Below are 21,316 nucleotides of genomic sequence, written 5' to 3'. Positions count from 1 at the left end.
AGGTCACACCTGAGTGTCATGTACAGTAAGTATTTTATCGTGATATTTGGGGAATTTATAATTAAAAACATGTAGTTGGTCTTTTGGTAACTACCCAGGACTAATGTAGCTAGGCACTGGAGACACAGCCATGGACACAAATGAAACTGCCTGAACAAAGCTACTATTCTATGGGCGTGGTGAGAGAAGCAATACACAAAAATAACTAATTTCTGATGGTCCTGACTGCTGTATAAGGAAAACAGAACAGGACAGTGACTGAAAGTGGTACTCTCAGTAAGATGACCTACAACTCAGGTACCACCCAGTAGGAAAATAAAAAACCAGATTAAAGAACAAATGACTGAAATAATTTCAATACAACCTAATATGTCCGGTGCCATCTATGTGATGGCACATTAACTTTAATGCCTGAATTACGTTTTTAAAGGAAGTTATTTAATTGTGCAGCATTGTGTATACTTTTGAAGTAAGACATTGGCTTGGACCTGGAGGTCCCTTAAGAACAACCAGTGAAGGGGACACGAAGTACCCATGTAGCTAACAAGGCTCCATGTAGCACAGCTAACAGAAAGGTCACTGGTAATGGGGTCAGAGGTCTGGAATGCAGCTCACGGCCCTAATTCGGAAAGGTGTTTGCAAGCTTCCCATGGAGGTTTTGTTCTACTTAAAACATGTTTCTAACAGCCCCTGGAATGTTGCTTCAGGCCGACTGTCGGGAGCATAAGGGCACGAAGGAGAGCGACACTTTCCAAATATCAATGAGCAAACAATCCTTATTTAGCTCTTTATAAGGAGCTAAAAACCCAGACCAGACCTCAACCATCGCCCCCTCCGTAACAGTAACAGAAAAACGTCACCCATCCCTGGCACATGGCAGGCACGCGGCGGGCACGTGCTAACCCAGGGCACACCCGAAATGTGTCCCTACAATGGATTCTTTCATTCTCAGACCATAGGAGCTCATTTTATTTCGATTCCTTTCAAAATGTGATTTTCATGAACCTCAGTAAAAATACAAAACTGACATTCATGCTGCTCTGTAGAATAGCATGAAAGTCGCTATTTTATTATGTGCAGAACAGAAACGGAACTACCACAGAGACCCTGAAGGCGGCTTCTTGTCGGAGGGCGACTCTCTGACATGTAAGCCTGCGTGTTCTGTAAGAATCCTGGAGCTAAAATCTCCTTCGTTTCCTGCCGACTTCACTGGACCCCTGTCCATGGCCTTCCTCGTCGTCTTGATGAACCAGCGGCTTTCTGTTCTCCAGACGGAGTCCAGCACGGAGGACAAACGTGATGGGAATCACAGTGGGAGTATCTCTGCCACGCTTCTGCCCAGCTCTCTGCTACGAAACCATCCCTCCGAGACTGGCAGGAAAGCACTGACCTGTGGCCGCCAACACAGAACCAACTGTGGGGGCGTTTGCGGTACAGATGCCTGAGGTGCCCTCCCGGGTATAAGCCCTCAGGGAGAGCGTGCTGGCAGAGGCAGGCAGCACAGCGCAGCACACATGTGCCTGGGGTGACTCTACCTGGAATCACCTCCTTTCTTACTCCACTGGGGAGCTGGACCAAGAACGGAGACTTCAGAGGCTGAGCTCAGGGTTCTTGGCTGTCTTCCGATGAAGAAGAGCAGGATTTAACACGGCGGGAGCTAGCGGGGTCCCTACCCCACATGCTTTCACCTGGAACGTGAGGTAACTGAGTGAGGAGGGTCCCCGGGAGACGTGCATGCCCAGCTGCTGACCTGCAAGGCACCAGATGAGTGTTTCTCCTGTCGCTCAAACAGGGAGTTTGCTAGAGCAACGCTCCCCACGGAGCTGGAAAGGAAGCTTAAAGGAAGCTTGCAAACCAGACCACAGCCCTAGCTCCCAGTAAACAGGAACTGGTGACAAGAGTGAGCTTCTAGAAATCAGAAGTACCCGGGGCAAGAGGAAAGCACATTTTAGGAAGACTCTTCCTCTTCACCTGTGTGATATTTTAAAATACAGATTGATGCAGCAGTAAATCAATTACCCAAAACATCTACAAATAGAAATAAAACTTGTAACAAAATAGGAAACTTTAGTAGATAAGGTTAGTCAATCACATGGAGAATTTTCTGAGCGGAACTAAAGGATCTGAGTACACACACGTACATGCACACATTTTGCCAAGAGAATATTTTTCCTATAAAACACAAATAAGTTGTCCCCTGATATACAAATAAAAAAAATATCCCCAAATTTTCTATACATCTGTACAGGTCCTAAGAATCCTTCTATAAACTCCTTCTGATTTTAATAAACTTAGTGCCCCTATCTATATGCCATCATTTGTCACACATGTAAAACAGGTGAATCAACATGATTGAACCGGAAAGTACCATGAATTCTCTGGGTAAATTCTGTCTGTAACGTTATACTACCTTTGCACAGGGCAGTAGACTGAAGCAATCTGGACCTTATTGATTGAAGGTTACTACAAAAGTTATGCAATTATTGAGCCTGAAGGGACCTCTCCTTCTAAAAGTGAAGCCACCAACAGCGACAGGTCTCCTAACTCCTGCCCTGCATTCGTGTGCAGGCCTCGCTGCGGGTGTGTGGTTAACCACCCAGAGGGAGACCTACTGTTCACAACATGGAGCAGGCAGTCCACGATTCCGCTTCCCAGTTTGGAAAGTAAGATGATTACACTTCAATCCCAGATGAGCGACTGTTACAAATAATGCATAAATGAGTGCCCCCTCCCCCACAGATGCCTATACTTGGCTCCACAGAAAAGCTACATAACAAGGAAATGATAGAAAAGAAGCTAAAAGGGCAAGTCAGGCGATCAAACCCCACTGGCTCGCACGCCACGCTGAGTGGAATACCGGTCGGCTGCGCTGTAAGTCAGAGTTCCCGGGACACAGAGCGCTTCTCCTGGAGTGAATGTGAGCGCAGAGAGACAGGTTCTGCCTTAGAAAGAGCGTTTGTTCTACTGATCATGTACAAAACCCGTCCTCACATATAATGCTATTAATGAAGTGTTCCGCTGAGCAAAAGCGATCATTAAAGATAAATACAAATCAGAATTCTTTCCATAATGAGAAATGACTACCACAGCAAGCTGGTAATTTACGAGAACACAGGAACCACAGCCCAACAGGGAACACTCCCGAGCCCCGGATTCCATGCACGGAGCTCTACAAACACTGTAAGGAGGGATCTCTGTGCTGCAAATGACCCTCCCGACGAGGCCGTGCTATGGCCAACTGCCGTCCATGCGCCTGAGGCTTGGCGGGCCACATTTGAAATGATCTTTTAAAGAAACAGCCCTGAGCCTGTTTTGTTGTAAAACAGTCATTGCAAGAACTGCCTTTTAATCTAAGGGAGCCAGCTCAGTTTCATGAGGGTGGAAACAGCAACTCATTAAACTCTTCCCTAATGATCGCTGTGTTCAAATATCAGGCCTTGAACATGACAAGGACACAAAATAATATCAAAGCTTCCCTCTTTTTGTGTTTTTACCTATGGTTTTCCTAGCATCGTGATGAGAGACTCTTCACCAGTTTGAGGATCTCGAACTATCTGATCGCAGCATCTGAAAATGTCAGAATCTAAGGCAATCGTTCTCAAAGGTGGCGTCCATTAAATCAATGGGCACACGTTACATGCATGTTGGTGCATCCATGCGGCGTGACAACAAACAAAACTTTGCTCTAATAAACAGACTTCTTTACAATGGTGATGCTGTAAGAAATCACTACGGGATTCTCTAGGACATTAACAGTCCATTTGGAAAAAACAGTGAAAATTTTATCCAAACCCCAGGTGTTGTGGGGACCTAAGACTGGAGCAACGTGATTTATCTGAATCGCAGCAAACACAGGCCTAGAAAACAGGCTTTCGTTTCCTCATCCCCTTCCCCATCATAGGGCTGCCCTCTAACTCTCACAGAGTGAGACTCCTCCTCAGAGAAGGAGACAGGCAACAGCTGCCCTGTCCCCGTGGGGGAAACTCATTTCTGAAAAGATCTAAGACGAGCGATGCTATGTTAACCAACACTTGAGAGGAAGTAGAGCTTAGTGGTAGGCAACAGACTGAGACATATTAAATGTTTAATTTGAGCAACAATTGATTTGAATAGGGCAGTGTCCAACCAGTGGTTAGGAGGCACTGCCAGGGGCTGTGGGGGACTTTACAGAGATAGTGTAGAAGCAAAGGAAAGGGATTGTTGACGGCTGTCGCGTAAAGCCCAGTCGGCTGTTTGGGACGAGTTGTCATTCAGTTTGTGATTTTGGCACCTTGAGCCATTCCCAGGCTTAGCTTTGGGGTCGCCTCCGACTGCAGAGCCACCTCAGTGCAAGGGTCTCCTTGTTTAATTAATTTAACAGTGGTTACGTCTGGGCTTTCGAGGTATGATGAAGGGATGTGAATCCACATCTGAGGATCAGTGAACTGGCAAGCCAACCTGTTGGGCTGCGTATATAATAACAATGTCTGCAAAAAGAGCTGGCGGGAGGACTGCCTGGGAGAATTCATGTAGGCCTGAGCCCAGGGGCACATGGGCCATGTTTGCTGTTGATGTATGATGAGCGGCTCCTCCCACACCCATCCTCTTCCAAAGCAATTCTTCTTTTCTGCCCCATCCCCTGGGCAGCGAGTGTGTAACGATCCTTCCACACCTTGAAAGGAAGGGAGGCCTATTGATTTCAGTCAAGGCCAAGAAAAATAGACCCAACCTTGGCAGCCTAGGGACTGAGATGATGCTGGGAAATTTGCATTAGGAAGAATGCCTAAGGCTTCCCAACTTTTCAACACTCCTCCAGAATGAACCAAGGACCATTTAGCATGAGTCATTTGACCTCCGAGGGCCTCCATTACCTCATTTCTAAGAGGCCGTGGGAACAGATGGATGGTTCAGAGACTGAGGTCTAGGAAACCCCTTCAGGATCAGGGGCACGAACCAGAAAAGATTTTTCTTTCCTGTGTTTGACTTACTGTGAATCTCGGTTAAGACTGCATTTGAACAAACGATTTCACAATTGAAATGAGGTTGAGAACCCATGGATCTGTATGCCCATTCCAGCTAAAAATTTCTATGACACCAAAAATATGCCGATTTTCTGTTACACCAAATTTATTCAGGTGGTTCAAACTTGAATATTATAAAAAATCCAGTTTTCAGTTTAGCAAAAAAGTATCATAATGGATATATTGTTCAAGTGCCAGTATTAATAATTACTGACAACTCATTTTTGCTTCATTTATTCCATCAAGGGGCCTACTCTAGGCAATTTACATCCCCAGCGGTTAGTTTGCCTTAATTTGATGACTAAAGTAACCCTCTCCTTCATTGACTACTGTGCAGATATAAACATAAAATGAAATAGGAAAACACAGTTAATTAATCTGAGAGCATTTAAAAGCCCCATCATGACTAAAATTCACAGATCTTAATGTGTTAATGACATAGGACTCCAGTTGTGAATATAAATACAAAGGCTAAAATCGGGGGAAGACCGTTTACCCACAGGCGTTTTATTGACACCTTTTTAAAACCTTTCATGTTTGCAGAGTAGTGCCATATTCAGAATGTAAAGAAACCTTAGTTATCGTATAACCACATTTTAAAGTTTAATGTTCGTTAACCTGATGCACAGAGTGCGAGGCGTCCTGCCCACAATGTCAGAACCGTCTGGTAAACCCGGTCCATGTGTCATAATGAAAAGCAGACTGTCTCCCCCCTTATCACATGTCTAGAACTGATGAACATATTAAGACAGTGTTCATTAAACGATTCTATGCAGTTACCACCATCCACTCCCTGAAAGTTGACATACAAATTCAAACAATTAATTCGTTTAGAAAAACTGGAAAATTGATAGTTCCCAACCGGGGTGGGGGGAAATAGCTTCTTCTAGAAATCATTTAGTGTAACTCAATACCTTTGGGATGTGGGGCCTTCAACTAGAATTGAAGATTGAGTCTTACAATACAGGAACATGAGGCCAGATAATGGGAAATAGAATGTAAACTCTTTATACAAACCAACTTAGCTGGCAATTTGCTGTAGAAGAAGAAAACAACTGTGTTTTAATGTAGCCATGGCAACTGCCTGTCTTCACTAGTTTTTGAACTTAAGTCAAGTATCAAATGTTTCTGTTCTTCAGACTCCGTGGTCTTTCTAATGCACATAATGAGGTCCAGGGAAGAAGCCACGCTTTGTTCTTAAGCTTTGGCATTGTAAAACTGCATCGGAGACACGGTGGATTTTACATCTTCTGGCCCACGTGTTCTCCCAGCATACTGCAATTGGTTTTCACATGCATCATAAAAGAACACAGAATCCTCTGGACAGACTAGGATTCCCTCCTGTGCACCTCACAGAGCGGAGCCATACAGTTCTCTTACTGTGAGGCAATGCGACTGTGCTCAGACTCTGCTGTTTCCTCCTCCCATAACTGAGAGCTTGGTGAGTAGACAGCTCATCGTATTCACCGCTGCCTTCCCAGGGTCTACAACAGTGCCTGCCAAAAAGCAGGGGGTCCAATCAGCGTTTTATAAGCGATGAAAAACAAAGGAAGCTAAAGAAGGAAGGTCTTTTTCTCAAATAAAAAGCCTTAGTCCTAAGTTTCCACTTCTCCAGAAACAATTTCTGTATTTAGATTAAAGAAATCACAAGTTACAAGTGTTCACAAGTTTTAAAGATATCATAAGCCCTGGGCAGGTGACACAGTTGGAGCACCAACCATCCCATACATCAAAAGGTGGTGGGTTCCATTCCCGGTCAGGGCACATACCTAGGTTGCAGGTTTGATACCCAGTCCAGCACATAGGGGAGGCAATTGATCAATGTTTCTCTCTCACATTGATGTCTCTGTCTCTCTCTCTCTCTAAAATCAATAAACATATCTTCCCATGAGGATTAAATAATATATTTTAGTCATATATATATATCCTGTATAATAAAAGCCTAATATGCAAATCGACCAAACGGCAGAACAACCAGTGAAACAACCAGTTGCTATGACATGCACTGACCACAAGGGGACAGACGCTCAATGCAGGAGCTGCCCCCAGTCTTCAGGCCCCAGGCCAACCAAGGCGGGTGCCAAGAGGGGGCCCCCTGATCGCCCTGCTGGTCACGCCACAGATCGGCCCTGATCACCAGCCAGGCCTAGGGAACCTACCTGTGCCTGAATTTTGTGCACCAGGCCTCTAGTATATATATATATAATGTACATATATATGAGAATTCTTAAAATCACTTTCTTTTAATGGCCTAAGCTGGCCAGGCTGCTGGCTAGACTATAATTCTACATGTACTATACTTATAATTTAAAACAGAGAAAACATTTCTGGTCTTTGACTCTCCCTCAGGCAAAATCTACATGGGGAAGCCAATAAGAAAAATCAAAGATACTGTGAAAAACACTCATAAAGCACAAAAGGACACATGCATTAGGAAAATTACACATCTTAAAATGTTTTAATTTAAAAAAAAAAGTCTTCTAAATCAACCCACAAAAAAAGCCTCAATTAAGGACTAATTTCTAATCTTTCAATTTTTAAAAATCTTCTGAACTAAGGAGGTTAGAAATGAAAACACAGTGAGGGATGCAGTGGGCCCGAGGCAAATGTCTAACAAAAGGCTGGATGGATGAACAAATGGACAACAAATGGGAGCCTAAGAAGGGCTGCTCTGAACTTGTGCGTCACTCACTCCGACCCTTTAAGAGCCTTTACAGAACACACTGCAGAGAGATGTCAGTTTTCATTCCCGGTGGCATGTCATTAACATCATCTCCTATATTCAAGTATAACTCATTTTGCTTTAATATAGGAAGGATTCTGCTGCCTTTAAAACTAGAAGAAGGTTAAAACACACACACACACACACACACACACACACACACACACACCTTCTAAAAACAGTTTTACATAAAAAAGAAACCACTGAAGAGAACAAGAGTTAGTGATGAGTTGGGTCCTAGCTCCTAAGAGTATGACCACATATATGAATACTCACCCTCAAAACAGGGAATCGTTTAAAGAAGATGTATCCACTGCTGGTAACATTTACTTGTGGGCGAGGTGCTAATCAACCAGGCAAATGTACTAACATAATCAAATCACAAGAGAGATGAACACAGTCCCTAATAATAAAAATCTCATCATCGAGTAAGGGACGAAGAATCTAATAACTGCATGTCTATTGAGGTAATAATCTAATCTATGTCTAATCATGTTATGTCCAGTAAGAGAAAACGAGAAATACAAACACATGATTACCACGCAGATGAGGGGTGGGCGAGAATGAATGCAGGCACAGCTTCCGGCACAGGGGCCCCAAGGCTCGCGCGGCCCAGCCCTGTGACAATATACTCTCTCCTTTGGCAGATGTGCCAGGCTCTCATTTCTGATGACTCTGATGGTTGAGAACTCTAATCTGACGTCCCTGCCTCCGATTCTATCTTCAAGAGCAAACTGCAAATTCATTGTTTGCATTTCCAAGTACTTTTTTCTAATGGAGCAAAAGCACTGACCAGCAAATGCAGGTACTTGTGTTCTCCTGACCTTCATCTCTCTGCGATGCATGGGTGGTGTGGTTTTGTCCCTTGTGAGTGTGGTTAGTGGGGAACACACGCTCGCCACTGTTAGTAGATGAATAAAACCAATTTTCTAAACTGGAAAAGCTGAAGACCAGGGAAATGCCAGCCCTGCGGAGAAGGAAAATGGCTACCCTATTTTGTGGTAAAATTATTTCCTCGTTTCTCCACATGCATGTGCGATGTGGATGTCTGGAAAGAGCTACGGCCCTGAAGACAAAATCTGGCTCCAATCCTACACCCTCCTTTATAAACCATGTGAGCTCAGGCACGTGCGTCTCGCACTCTTACCTAAAACGTGGGAACCAGAGCACCTCCCCACTCCCATTCACAAGGTCAATATCAGTATAAAGTAAACGATGAATAAGAAAGGGCTTTGAAACCCATAAAGCACGTAAGATATTAGGCTGGACTAGCCTCCAAGCTACCCATGCCAAATAGTCCATCAGCGAGAGCATCGTAATCACCTCCAAAGACAGGAGAGAAATCAATGTTATGACAAAGACAGGCATGGCGCCATGCCCTCTGCGGGCCTCCCACGCTGGCCGTTTCTTCCTGCCGACCTGGGGCAGTGAAATTGGAATTTGCTCACCACTGTGAGAACGCTCCTGATCTCAGAAAGCTTCCAGGATCAATCTCGTTCGCATGTGCTTGTTTCTGGCCTCTGGCTACGTGAATGACGCACTGAGGTCAGAAAAGAGTTTCTAATTCGACAGATACACATTTCAGAAACACTCAGGAGAATAATTCCAGAATAAAAAGCAGCACTGTTAACACCCCGCGCACGAGCACGCAAACACACACACACACGTTTCATTGTTAGCATCTCTAATGCGCAGTTTGACACAGACAAGGATTCTGGGCAAAGAGCGTTTATCGAACCCCTTCATTGGCAGGAGTCGGGCTTGCTCAGCGCTCACCTGAGCCATTCACGGGAACTCGCAGAAACATGTCCCGCCCTTTGCATCGAGGCCTTTTGTCCCCGCTGGGAATAAAGAGGCCACGGGCTTCTATTTTCATCGTCATCAGGGGCCGCCCCTGTGCTCCCACATCAGCCCCGACACAGAACTGTGACCATGCGGTTCCCCCTGCACACGGAGCACCAGCGAAGGGAAAAGCGCATGTCTAAGTCGGCTTTTTGTTTTTTTAATTGATTTCAGAGAGAAAGGAAGGAGGGAGAGATAGAAACATCATGAAGAAAGAGAATCATTGATCGGCTGCCTCCTGCAAGTCCCCTCCTAGGGTTCGATGCCGTGACCAGTAATCGAACCGTGACCTCCTGGTTCATAGGTCGATGCTCTACCACTGAGCCACGCCGGCCGGGCTGTCAACTTTTTGTCCTCCAGTTATCAATAGCTGGGACTCAGAAGGTACTCCTTAAATGCTGACTGAATAAATAAGGGATGAACTACAGCCATACTATTAGATTGACTTTTCTAAAGTCTAATGTTCCTTTATATTAGCCTCAAACTTAAACCTTTGGGCTTTAGTATACAGGTAACACATTCTGGGAAAGTAGTACATTTATCAAGCCAAAGCAGCTAAACACTGAAATTAGGAAGTGAAATACATCAAATCGCCTAAGTTATGTGAGAAAGATGAATATATACATCTCTCCCTATTCCTCTCGCTCTAGAATCAATGAAAAACATCCTCAGGTGGGGACTAAAAAAATAAATGAATAAATAAAAAGTTATCAGGAAGTACTAACTGGTAGTTACAGAATAGTCGCAGGAGGTAAAGCACAGATAAGGAACACAGTCTCTAATATTGTAATAACTATGGACGGTGCCAGGTGGGTAACTGTAAAGTGGACTGTCCGCCCACTACGCTGTACAGCTGAAACCAATACAAAGCAGTGTTGAATGTCAACTGTAGTTGAAAAATAAAATTTAAAAGAACATCTGAAAGTTCATTCAAGAAAATGTAGATGAGCAAACTGATGAAGGAAAAAGGAAAAGCAAAGACACTTTTATTTCAAAATAACTTAGTACTTACTGAACTTCAGGATAAAATCACACCTCTTAAAATGAAGGATAAGAGGAAAATTAGGTGTGATTTTGAATTGCAAATGTTTTCAAATCTTGAAAAACAAGGGAATTATTTTTTTACTAAAGAAAGGAGTCTCTCTCTCTCTCCATAGAGACCACATCTCCAAATATATCTGTCTCTGTCCCTGAAGCCCCTGTCTTATCAGTGAGTCGGTCAAAGATGCATCAGGAACATCACTGTTGGGCAGAGATAAAAGAAAGAACGGTATTCACAGTCTGATACCTCGGCAGACCCTGAGTGCTGGTGGCACAGCGCCCGCCCACAAGGAATGGCCCAGCCCGCCCAGCCGGCCATTCCCTGGCAGCAGTCACCTGAAGGCGTGTACATATGAGTAGTGAGCCACCTTGAGATGCAGCCCATATCAACACTGCCACTTGGTTTTGCATTGCTTATTTTTATGTGATAAAGACATCGGTGTCCATTTAAAAGAATATTTAAGGGCTTGTTTTATTGCTGTAATAAAGTTACTCTTTTCCCTGTCAGTGACTAATGGAATCTAAGTTATTTTCAAGGGAAGATGAAACAGCCAAACATTAATCTGAATTTCACTTAAAAATGAAAATCTACAGGTACGTCCCAGGCAAGTTAGACCTCATCTCTCCCAAATATGCAGAATTCCAAGTCCCTTTATGCGAAGGAGGCTGGAGAGAGGGGTGAATGACAAGGGAAATTCTGCCAACTGGGAGGACTTCAGGCTCCTTGTACAGCGGTCTCCTGGGCACCTGAGGGCCATGGGCTGATGCATTTGCTTGTAACTAAACAGTATCATTTCTCTAGAACCTTTTAATTTTGTCTCTGTAGGAAAGGGGGAAAACCATCTACACTGAAAGATTTCCCTTTGTTCCCATTCACTAATCATCAAAGAGGACAAATACAATAACAAAATTACAAGGCATAAGCAAGTAAAAATCAGAAATAACGGAAATATTGGGGAAGCGTGTCTGTTATGCTTAATGCAATTTCAGCCTTCTAAAGTTTCCATTTCTCGGCCTGTGCAGTGTCAGCGCCAATCACTATCAAGGCTAATGTCTCCGAAACATATTGAATTAACTGTCAACTCGAAGAACGTCATAGATGAGATCACCGTAATTACTTAATGGATATTAATTACGGGTATTATTTTCCTTTGGGCTAATTCTTTCTCTTCTCCTTTCTGTATTTTATTTTATTCCAGTTAGCATCACGCTGCTGTTCCTGCAAAGACTGACCCGCCGTGGGATTTGGATCTTACCCTCCGAAATAAATGAATCACTCCGTTTCCCGTGACCGTCTCCCCCTGCTCCCTCTTCAGAACGTGCCTCAGCATCCTATCTGAGAAGCGACTGCCACTTTCTCTCCCCCAACATGTGTGACATTTCTGGACCGTGCGACTGGGGCACCGGCACCTTGTCCCGGGGAGAAAAGCCCTGCGGCTCCACGGCGCTCATCGTTTGACAAATGAGCCACCCTCCTCATCCGTCAGCTCCCGCTGAACCGACCAGCAGTGACTGTGGAATCCTCCAGGGCCCGGGACATCTCCGCAGAGGAAGCTAAGATGAAGGACATGCCACTCGGGGTGCGAACGCGGATTGCCCACCATCGTGCACATGTGAGGTCAGGCCGTGGTTTACGCCCCGATCCACGTACATGGATGCGTGGACCGTGGACTGTAACGACGTGGGTCTCTTCCACTTCCCAGCCAGGCTGCCTGCCGACACGCAGGTCCTGCTCCTGCAGACGAACAACATCGCCAACATCGAACACTCCACAGCCTTCCCAGTGAACCTCACTGGCCTGGACTTATCGCAAAACAATCTATCCTCCGTCAGCAACATTAGCGGCAGAAAGATGCCCCAGCTCCTGTCCGTGTACCTGGAGGAAAACAAGCTCACGGAGCTGCCGGAGAAATGTCTGTCCGGGCTGAGCAGCCTCCAGGAGCTCTACGTCAATCATAACTCGCTGTCCGCCATCTCACCCGGAGCCTTCATTGGCCTCCACAATCTTCTCAGACTGCACCTCAATTCAAACAGATTGCAGACAATCGACAGGAAGTGGTTTGACGCTCTCCCCAACCTGGAGATTCTGATGATTGGGGAAAATCCAATCATCAGAATCAAAGACATGAACTTTGAGCCGCTTATCAATCTCCGCAGCCTGGTGATAGCCGGCATCAACCTCACGGAGATACCCGACGACGCCTTGGCTGGGCTCGAGAACTTAGAGAGCATCTCTTTCTATGACAACAGGCTGCGGAAGGTGCCCCGGGCGGCTCTGCAGAAAGTGGCAAACCTCAAATTCCTGGACCTCAATAAAAATCCCATCCACAGGGTTCGCAGGGGGGACTTTAGCAACATGCCCCACCTGACGGAGCTGGGGATGAACAACATGCCCGAGCTGGTTTCCATCGACGGCCTGGCCGTGGATAACTTGCCGGATTTAAGGAAGATAGAGGCGACCAACAACCCCCGGCTGTCGTACATCCACCCCAACGCGTTCTTCAGGCTCCCCCGGCTGGAATCGCTCATGCTCAACAGCAACGCCCTCAGAGCCCTGTACCAGGGCACCGTCGAGGCCCTGCCCAGCCTCAAGGAGATCAGCATCCACAGCAACCCCATCCGGTGCGACTGCGTCATCCGCTGGATCAACATGAACAAGACCAGCATCCGGTTTATGGAGCCCGAGTCGCTCTTCTGCGTGGACCCGCCCGAATTCCAAGGCCAGAACGTCCGGCAGGTGCACTTCCGGGAGATGATGGAAATCTGCCTCCCCCTCATCGCGCCTGAGAGCTTCCCCTGCAGCCTGGACTTAGAAGCCGGGAGCTACGTTTCCTTACACTGTAGAGCCACGGCCGAGCCACAGCCCGAGATCTCCTGGATAACACCTTCCGGCCAAAAGCTCATGCCTAACACTCTGACGGACAGGTTCTACGTGCACTCTGAGGGCACCCTGGACATAAGTGGCATCGTCCCCGCAGACGGGGGCGTATATACATGCATGGCGACGAATCTGGTGGGCGCCGACTTAAAGTCCGTCATGATCAAAGTGGATGGTTCGTTCCCCCAGGATAACAATGGGTCCTTGAACATTCAAATCGAAGACGTGCGGGCCAATTCCGTTCTGGTGTCCTGGAAAGCGAGTTCCAAGATTCTCAGGTCCAGCGTGACGTGGACAACCTTCATCAAGGCAGACACGTCCCGTGCCACCCACAGCGCTCGCCTACCGTCCAGCGTCAGGGTGTACAACCTGACTCGCCTGAACCCCTCGACCGAGTATAACATTTGTATCGACAGCCCCACCATCGACCAGAAAACCAGGAAACAGTGTGTTAATGTCACCACGAAAGGGTGGGACCCCGATGGAGAAGCATACGGGCGGAGTCACAGCCCGGCCTTCGTGGCCGGCCTCGCGGGCTTCCTGGGGATTATCGGGGTGCTGTGTCTCTTCAGCTGCCTCTCGCGAAACATGAACGGGGAAGCTGGACGTGGCCATGCGAGGAACTACTTACAGAAGCCAACCTTCGCGTTCAGCGAGCTTTACCCGCCCCTCATCGACCTCTGGGAAGCAGGCGACGAACCAAGTGCAGCACTGGAAGTGAAGGCGACCGCCATAGGGGTGCCACCAAATATATCCTGAGAGCCACCAGCCAGACGCCTTCGGAGGGAAGCCCAGGCTGTCGTCCTGCTCGGGAATGGAAAAGGCAGAGGAACAGGGCTTCTGGGGAGGAAGGTCCAGCTTCGCCAAGGCCGCTCCGGCCAGTGGGAACATGTACCAGTCCAGCGTCTTAATCCACTGGCGTCAGAGGGTACCGTGGCAACCAAATAAAAGAAGTCCATTTTCTAGAACTTTCATGTAACTTTTCTGTCTGGACTACAGTGGACAAAAACAAACAGACACGTTTCTGTATTTTTTTTAAGTATATAAGAGTAGCTGAACTGAGCAATACCTCCTACTGTGTTGTATCACACCTATTAGCCACGAGTTTTTGCCGTGACCAGATACACTTGAATTGACACGTGGTGTAATGAAACGGACCAATTCTGTAGAGTAGACACCGTGAATATGTGGGCCTCTTTTATAAGGAAAAAAAATACATTTTGGATTAAAATCAATTGCTTTTGTCTTGTTTTTGTTTCTAAATAAAGAATAATTTCTGGGAAATGTCATCTGACCAGATATCATTGAAATGACCACATGTTAGAAAAGTGTTTTTATCTATAATGAAATCTGAAGGGCTGAGAGTAAGACACGCCTACTGCGTTCTGGTGCTACATTTTTATAATGCACAAAACTGGATTTGAGGAGGCACTTTATCAATATTGAAAGGCAACCATAACATTGTATTCAACCTTAACTAGTGACGTAAAGAAATCCCCTATTAACTGAAAGATTTTCTTTTCTTAACAAGAAACTTCTGTAGTGGGTTTAATATTAAGTTCACATAATGTAAATCAATATCTGAGGAACTGAAGGTCTTATTTTAATAATTACTAGTAACTCAACTTTAAGATGCTTGCTTTGCAGAAAACGTTGCCAAATTTTGGCAGAACTTATGATGTAGGTGTTATCTTCAAATCTCTCTGTGATTCTGAGTACCTAATACACTTCTCTGCAATAACAAGCAAAAAAAAATCTAATGTTCTGCTGTGTTGCAAACATCGCAACGAAACATGTTTTATGTAATCCCCAAAGAAGGACTTCAGACACGTGCACAGCAACAGGCCGTATAGGTGCTGACTTAAAGTCTGTTATGATCAAAGTAGATGGTTTTTCCCCAGAATAACAATGAAATTTAGATTTTTAGGAGACTCGGCTTTTCCAAGACTAAAATTGTTAATTTTTTTCTTTCAAATCTACTGAATTAGTACAAGTTTATAGATTCAATTTTATGAAATTCTCCCCTTTTCTTGTTCAACCCAACATAAAATGGCATGAATCAGATAATCCCAGAGTTCAACAGAAATTTAAGAGGACAGTTTTCTTAATGAAACAAGCTTCTCAGACAAATTTAGAGGTAAAAATAAATAAATAAATAAGTGCAGTTCTCTATGATTATACTTAAGCACCAGAAAAACACAACTTTAAAAAAAATTGAAAATCACTGAATCGAAGTGCCAAGAACATAACTAATTATTTAAGAGTCTTATGTAGAAACCGCATGGATTTTACTTGGGGGAAAAAAAGCCAATATCTTTTAGGGTTTTAGTCATATCTCCAAACAAAAAAATCCCATAGTCCTGCAAAATAAATGTATTTGTGTACAAAAGAAATATCCTGGAACAATAAAAAAACACCTGAGATAATGAGCTATATTTTTATAGGCAAATCACTTGTCTCTCCAAAGCCACCAGGTTTCCATGTTAATTGCTACTGTGCCTGCTCGTAATCAAATGTTTAACTTTTCTTACAGTAGCTTCCTGCGTGGCGTCAACATGCCACTGTTGAGGAAATGTTTCCAGTCCTACAGTCACATCCATTCATTGGTTAATACTAGGCATCCACCTTTGTGGTAGCACTGACAGTTTCTAATTAAACCCTAGCTGGTTTTCACTATGTAGAAAGTAATTGGTATGAACTCTTTGAAATGAAAGGACAAACTGTGTTAATTTAACCCAAGAAAAATAGGAGACTTGCTCATTCCATGTGTTTCCCAAACATAAATTGTACAACCTGATGTATCGCTATCACACAGTGGCTGACATTAGAATTTATCAGCAAGACACGCTCATACATCATGAGATGTTTCAGCACCACGGACAGGGCTTTCTAGAGCCAGGCTATTTGTCAAAATATAAGAGCTGAAATATGACCTATTAGGATGCAGGTATTGCATAGGTCAGCAAGGAGTTTCTCAGGGATCTCATATGCGTCCTTTAAATCCATCTGCATAAAGAACTATAAAAAACTTAGCATAAAGCCTGGATTCCATTATAAGCTGCATCTTTTTAGAAAAACTGTAACAAATAAGTGCACTGAATAAACACCTAATAATGATCACTGGAATGAAGTATTTTGTTACAGCCAAATAAATACATATAAATAGATACTCAAATAGATGCTCAAAGCAAAACCTGATGATATTTACTAGATTAAAATTTAATCTACACTGCCAGTAAGAGAGAAAAGACATTTGTTTCAATAACAAGAATGGCATTTCATATTTCCTATGTTACCTTCTAAATCTCACATAAAATCAGCTAAGAACTGGTTAAAGTACTCAAAGCAAAGAACTTATAATTTAGTGATACTGTATAGATGTCCCAGCAAAGTTGACCTATAATAAAACTCTAAAGGTTAGGCCCCATGAATGCCAAATGATCTCCTCAACTTGTCGGGAAGAAAACATTTTTTCTCACACAAAAAATTTTTCAAGAAATTATACATTTTCTAATTTACACTACAAAATAAAATTCAAATTTTCTGAAAATAAGAATAAAAATGCATTAAAACCATATGGAGAGAGAAATGTGTTATTGTCAGTGATGCCAAGCTATAATATGCTGCCAATCACATGCCGATCATTTTGAACAGAAAAAAAAGAAATGTATTTATGGAACATAGATCAGATTTTGATACTGACTTTAGTTCTTAATTTTTTTATTTTATTTAAATAAAAAAGTGTTAAGTGGAATTACACATCAGCAAGCATAAGCTTACAATTGTAATTCCTTACTCTGCTCATTGAATTATCTTTTGTTTCCATTCAACAAATATTTATAGTCACTAGAAAAAAAAGGAAGAGAACAGGACATACTTTTCATCATTATGGGGCTTATATTCTACCGAATGACATCCTGGTTGTATATCACTGTTTTCACATATATGTCTTAACTCTGTTACTTAATGGAGTCCAGGTTCAATCCATACTTTCAAAGATTCATAAAATCATGGATTTATTTTCTTAGTCTAAAATGTTTTGCTTATCACAACATGCTGATATAGGAACTTAATTCAAATTGATTATTTATTCTGCACTGCATATAGAAACTAGCCAAATACCATCCTCACACTGCTTAAATCAAGAAGCATGTCTACTTGCCATAAACTATTTTTAGACAGAGAAACAGGGGTAACTATATGTTTCCTTTACTTTAAACACAGAGAGATTGATCACCCAAGAAATACAAGTTCAATTCAAGTAGGCAATCTAGCATTGACAAAATGTTAACATATTTTACAAAGAGAATCAATTTACTTTTATCAATTCTTATAAGATCTTCCAACAACTATGAAGAAAATCCTTAAAATCCTATAGATTGGCCTTATACATGAAAAATCAGAAGAGATATGTCAGTAAACAATAAAGCAAAAAATAAAAACAACTAAAAGTTTAAAAGTATATGTTGCTATAGGGAAAATTCCAATAACATGTCCCCACAGCCATTACAAAAACCGGGAAAACAGTCCTCATTTTTAATGTCCCCATTAAGTGACAACTCGCTTCATCCCAATAAATAAATAAGTGCAGTTCTCTATGATTATACTTAAGCACCAGAAAAACACAACTTTAAAAAAAATTGAAAATCACTGAATCGAAGTGCCAAGAACATAACTAATTATTTAAGAGTCTTATGTAGAAACCGCATGGATTTTACTTGGGGGAAAAAAAGCCAATATCTTTTAGGGTTTTAGTCATATCTCCAAACAAAAAAATCCCATAGTCCTGCAAAATAAATGTATTTGTGTACAAAAGAAATATCCTGGAACAATAAAAAAACACCTGAGATAATGAGCTATATTTTTATAGGCAAATCACTTGTCTCTCCAAAGCCACCAGGTTTCCATGTTAATTGCTACTGTGCCTGCTCGTAATCAAATGTTTAACTTTTCTTACAGTAGCTTCCTGCGTGGCGTCAACATGCCACTGTTGAGGAAATGTTTCCAGTCCTACAGTCACATCCATTCATTGGTTAATACTAGGCATCCACCTTTGTGGTAGCACTGACAGTTTCTAATTAAACCCTAGCTGGTTTTCACTATGTAGAAAGTAATTGGTATGAACTCTTTGAAATGAAAGGACAAACTGTGTTAATTTAACCCAAGAAAAATAGGAGACTTGCTCATTCCATGTGTTTCCCAAACATAAATTGTACAACCTGATGTATCGCTATCACACAGTGGCTGACATTAGAATTTATCAGCAAGACACGCTCATACATCATGAGATGTTTCAGCACCACGGACAGGGCTTTCTAGAGCCAGGCTATTTGTCAAAATATAAGAGCTGAAATATGACCTATTAGGATGCAGGTATTGCATAGGTCAGCAAGGAGTTTCTCAGGGATCTCATATGCGTCCTTTAAATCCATCTGCATAAAGAACTATAAAAAACTTAGCATAAAGCCTGGATTCCATTATAAGCTGCATCTTTTTAGAAAAACTGTAACAAATAAGTGCACTGAATAAACACCTAATAATGATCACTGGAATGAAGTATTTTGTTACAGCCAAATAAATACATATAAATAGATACTCAAATAGATGCTCAAAGCAAAACCTGATGATATTTACTAGATTAAAATTTAATCTACACTGCCAGTAAGAGAGAAAAGACATTTGTTTCAATAACAAGAATGGCATTTCATATTTCCTATGTTACCTTCTAAATCTCACATAAAATCAGCTAAGAACTGGTTAAAGTACTCAAAGCAAAGAACTTATAATTTAGTGATACTGTATAGATGTCCCAGCAAAGTTGACCTATAATAAAACTCTAAAGGTTAGGCCCCATGAATGCCAAATGATCTCCTCAACTTGTCGGGAAGAAAACATTTTTTCTCACACAAAAAATTTTTCAAGAAATTATACATTTTCTAATTTACACTACAAAATAAAATTCAAATTTTCTGAAAATAAGAATAAAAATGCATTAAAACCATATGGAGAGAGAAATGTGTTATTGTCAGTGATGCCAAGCTATAATATGCTACCAATCACATGCTGATCATTTTGAACAGAAAAAAAAGAAATGTATTTATGGAACATAGATCAGATTTTGATACTGACTTTAGTTCTTAATTTTTTTATTTTATTTAAATAAAAAAGTGTTAAGTGGAATTACACATCAGCAAGCATAAGCTTACAATTGTAATTCCTTACTCTGCTCATTGAATTATCTTTTGTTTCCATTCAACAAATATTTACTGTACGGCTGTTAGTCACTGGAAAAAAAAGGAAGAGAACAGGACATACTTTTCATCATTATGGGGCTTATATTCTACCGAATGACATCCTGGTTGTATATCACTGTTTTCACATATATGTCTTAACTCTGTTACTTAATGGAGTCCAGGTTCAATCCATACTTTCAAAGATTCATAAAATCATGGATTTATTTTCTTAGTCTAAAATGTTTTGCTTATCACAACATGCTGATATAGGAACTTAATTCAAATTGATTATTTATTCTGCACTGCATATAGAAACTAGCCAAATACCATCCTCACACTGCTTAAATCAAGAAGCATGTCTACTTGCCATAAACTATTTTTAGACAGAGAAACAGGGGTAACTATATGTTTCCTTTACTTTAAACACAGAGAGATTGATCACCCAAGAAATACAAGTTCAATTCAAGTAGGCAATCTAGCATTGACAAAATGTTAACATATTTTACAAAGAGAATCAATTTACTTTTATCAATTCTTATAAGATCTTCCAACAACTATGAAGAAAATCCTTAAAATCCTATAGATTGGCCTTATACATGAAAAATCAGAAGAGATATGTCAGTAAACAATAAAGCAAAAAATAAAAACAACTAAAAGTTTAAAAGTATATGTTGCTATAGGGAAAATTCCAATAACATGTCCCCACAGCCATTACAAAAACCAGGAAAACAGTCCTCATTGTTTATGTCCCCATTAAGTGACAACTCGGGCTTCATCCCAATGGTGACATCCCAGGAGATGGGAAACAATGAAGAGGGATTATAGTGCGATGACATCTTCTTTGACCCAGTCTCTCTCACTTTCTCCTTTTTTTTTTTAACTCCCCAAAACAAATTATAACAAATAATTAAAAGATTGTTTTTGGTTTTGTTTTAGAATATGGTTGTTGTCATAGATATATTTACTATATTGATTATCCCAAATGGTCATTTGGGGACACATCTAAACAGAACAACTACAATGATATTCGCATTTAGTTCTACAACCCCCACTTCTACCATATCATTTCACCCTGACTAAGGCATTGCTAACTAGGTCCTTATGTGGGGGCTTATCAGTACTGCACTGGAGAGAAAGGTCATGCAATTCTAAAAAAAGAAAGAAAAGGCCCCTTGCAACACAATTGCGGCTGCTTTTGTGTATTCCTTTGAAAAGTGAGGACTTGGTGCACAGTTAAGCTGACCACCAACTTGGTTTATTTTATACACTGAAGCTGGAGAAAAATAAAAACACTACTTGTAGACAGGAATAAAACGACAATAGCAGAGTTAGCTCTCGTAGCCATAATCCACATAACCAACCCGTAGAATAAAGCATGTAAAGGTACTATAACTGAACACCTCTCAGAAAGTACAAAACTTGCTTAAAATTACAAAATCAGATTTTCAGATAAACTCCTTATAAATTTCTAAGCCAGAAAATCCATTGGTAGATTGCATGGTTTTTAGCTGGGAATGTGTCCTGGAGTTTCATTTAAAGAAAGGGACAGGGTATTAGTTTGCTGGGCTGCTAGAAGAAGGTACCATATAGCCTTCCTCCC

The 21,316-nt window shown here is 42.1% G+C and overlaps 2 protein-coding genes across 2 annotated transcripts in view; one reads left to right on the top strand and one right to left on the bottom strand.

Annotated features, from left to right (window-relative positions):
- The window catches only part of IMMP2L (inner mitochondrial membrane peptidase subunit 2), a 493,363-nt gene that overhangs the window by 239,758 nt on the left and 232,289 nt on the right, over nt 1-21,316 (bottom strand). The window lies entirely within an intron of this gene.
- LRRN3 (leucine rich repeat neuronal 3) lies at nt 282-14,718 on the top strand. The gene is made up of 3 exons (XM_006757236.2): nt 282-297; nt 1,081-1,296; nt 12,171-14,718. Exons 1-3 carry the CDS (start codon nt 282-284, stop codon nt 14,240-14,242), a joined length of 2,304 nt encoding a protein of 767 aa, XP_006757299.1. The 3' UTR covers nt 14,243-14,718.

This window comes from Myotis davidii, unplaced genomic scaffold, assembly GCF_000327345.1.
Source record: "Myotis davidii unplaced genomic scaffold, ASM32734v1 scaffold573, whole genome shotgun sequence".
NCBI lineage: Eukaryota > Metazoa > Chordata > Mammalia > Chiroptera > Vespertilionidae > Myotis > Myotis davidii.
This window is presented reverse-complemented; position numbering and strand designations above follow the sequence as displayed.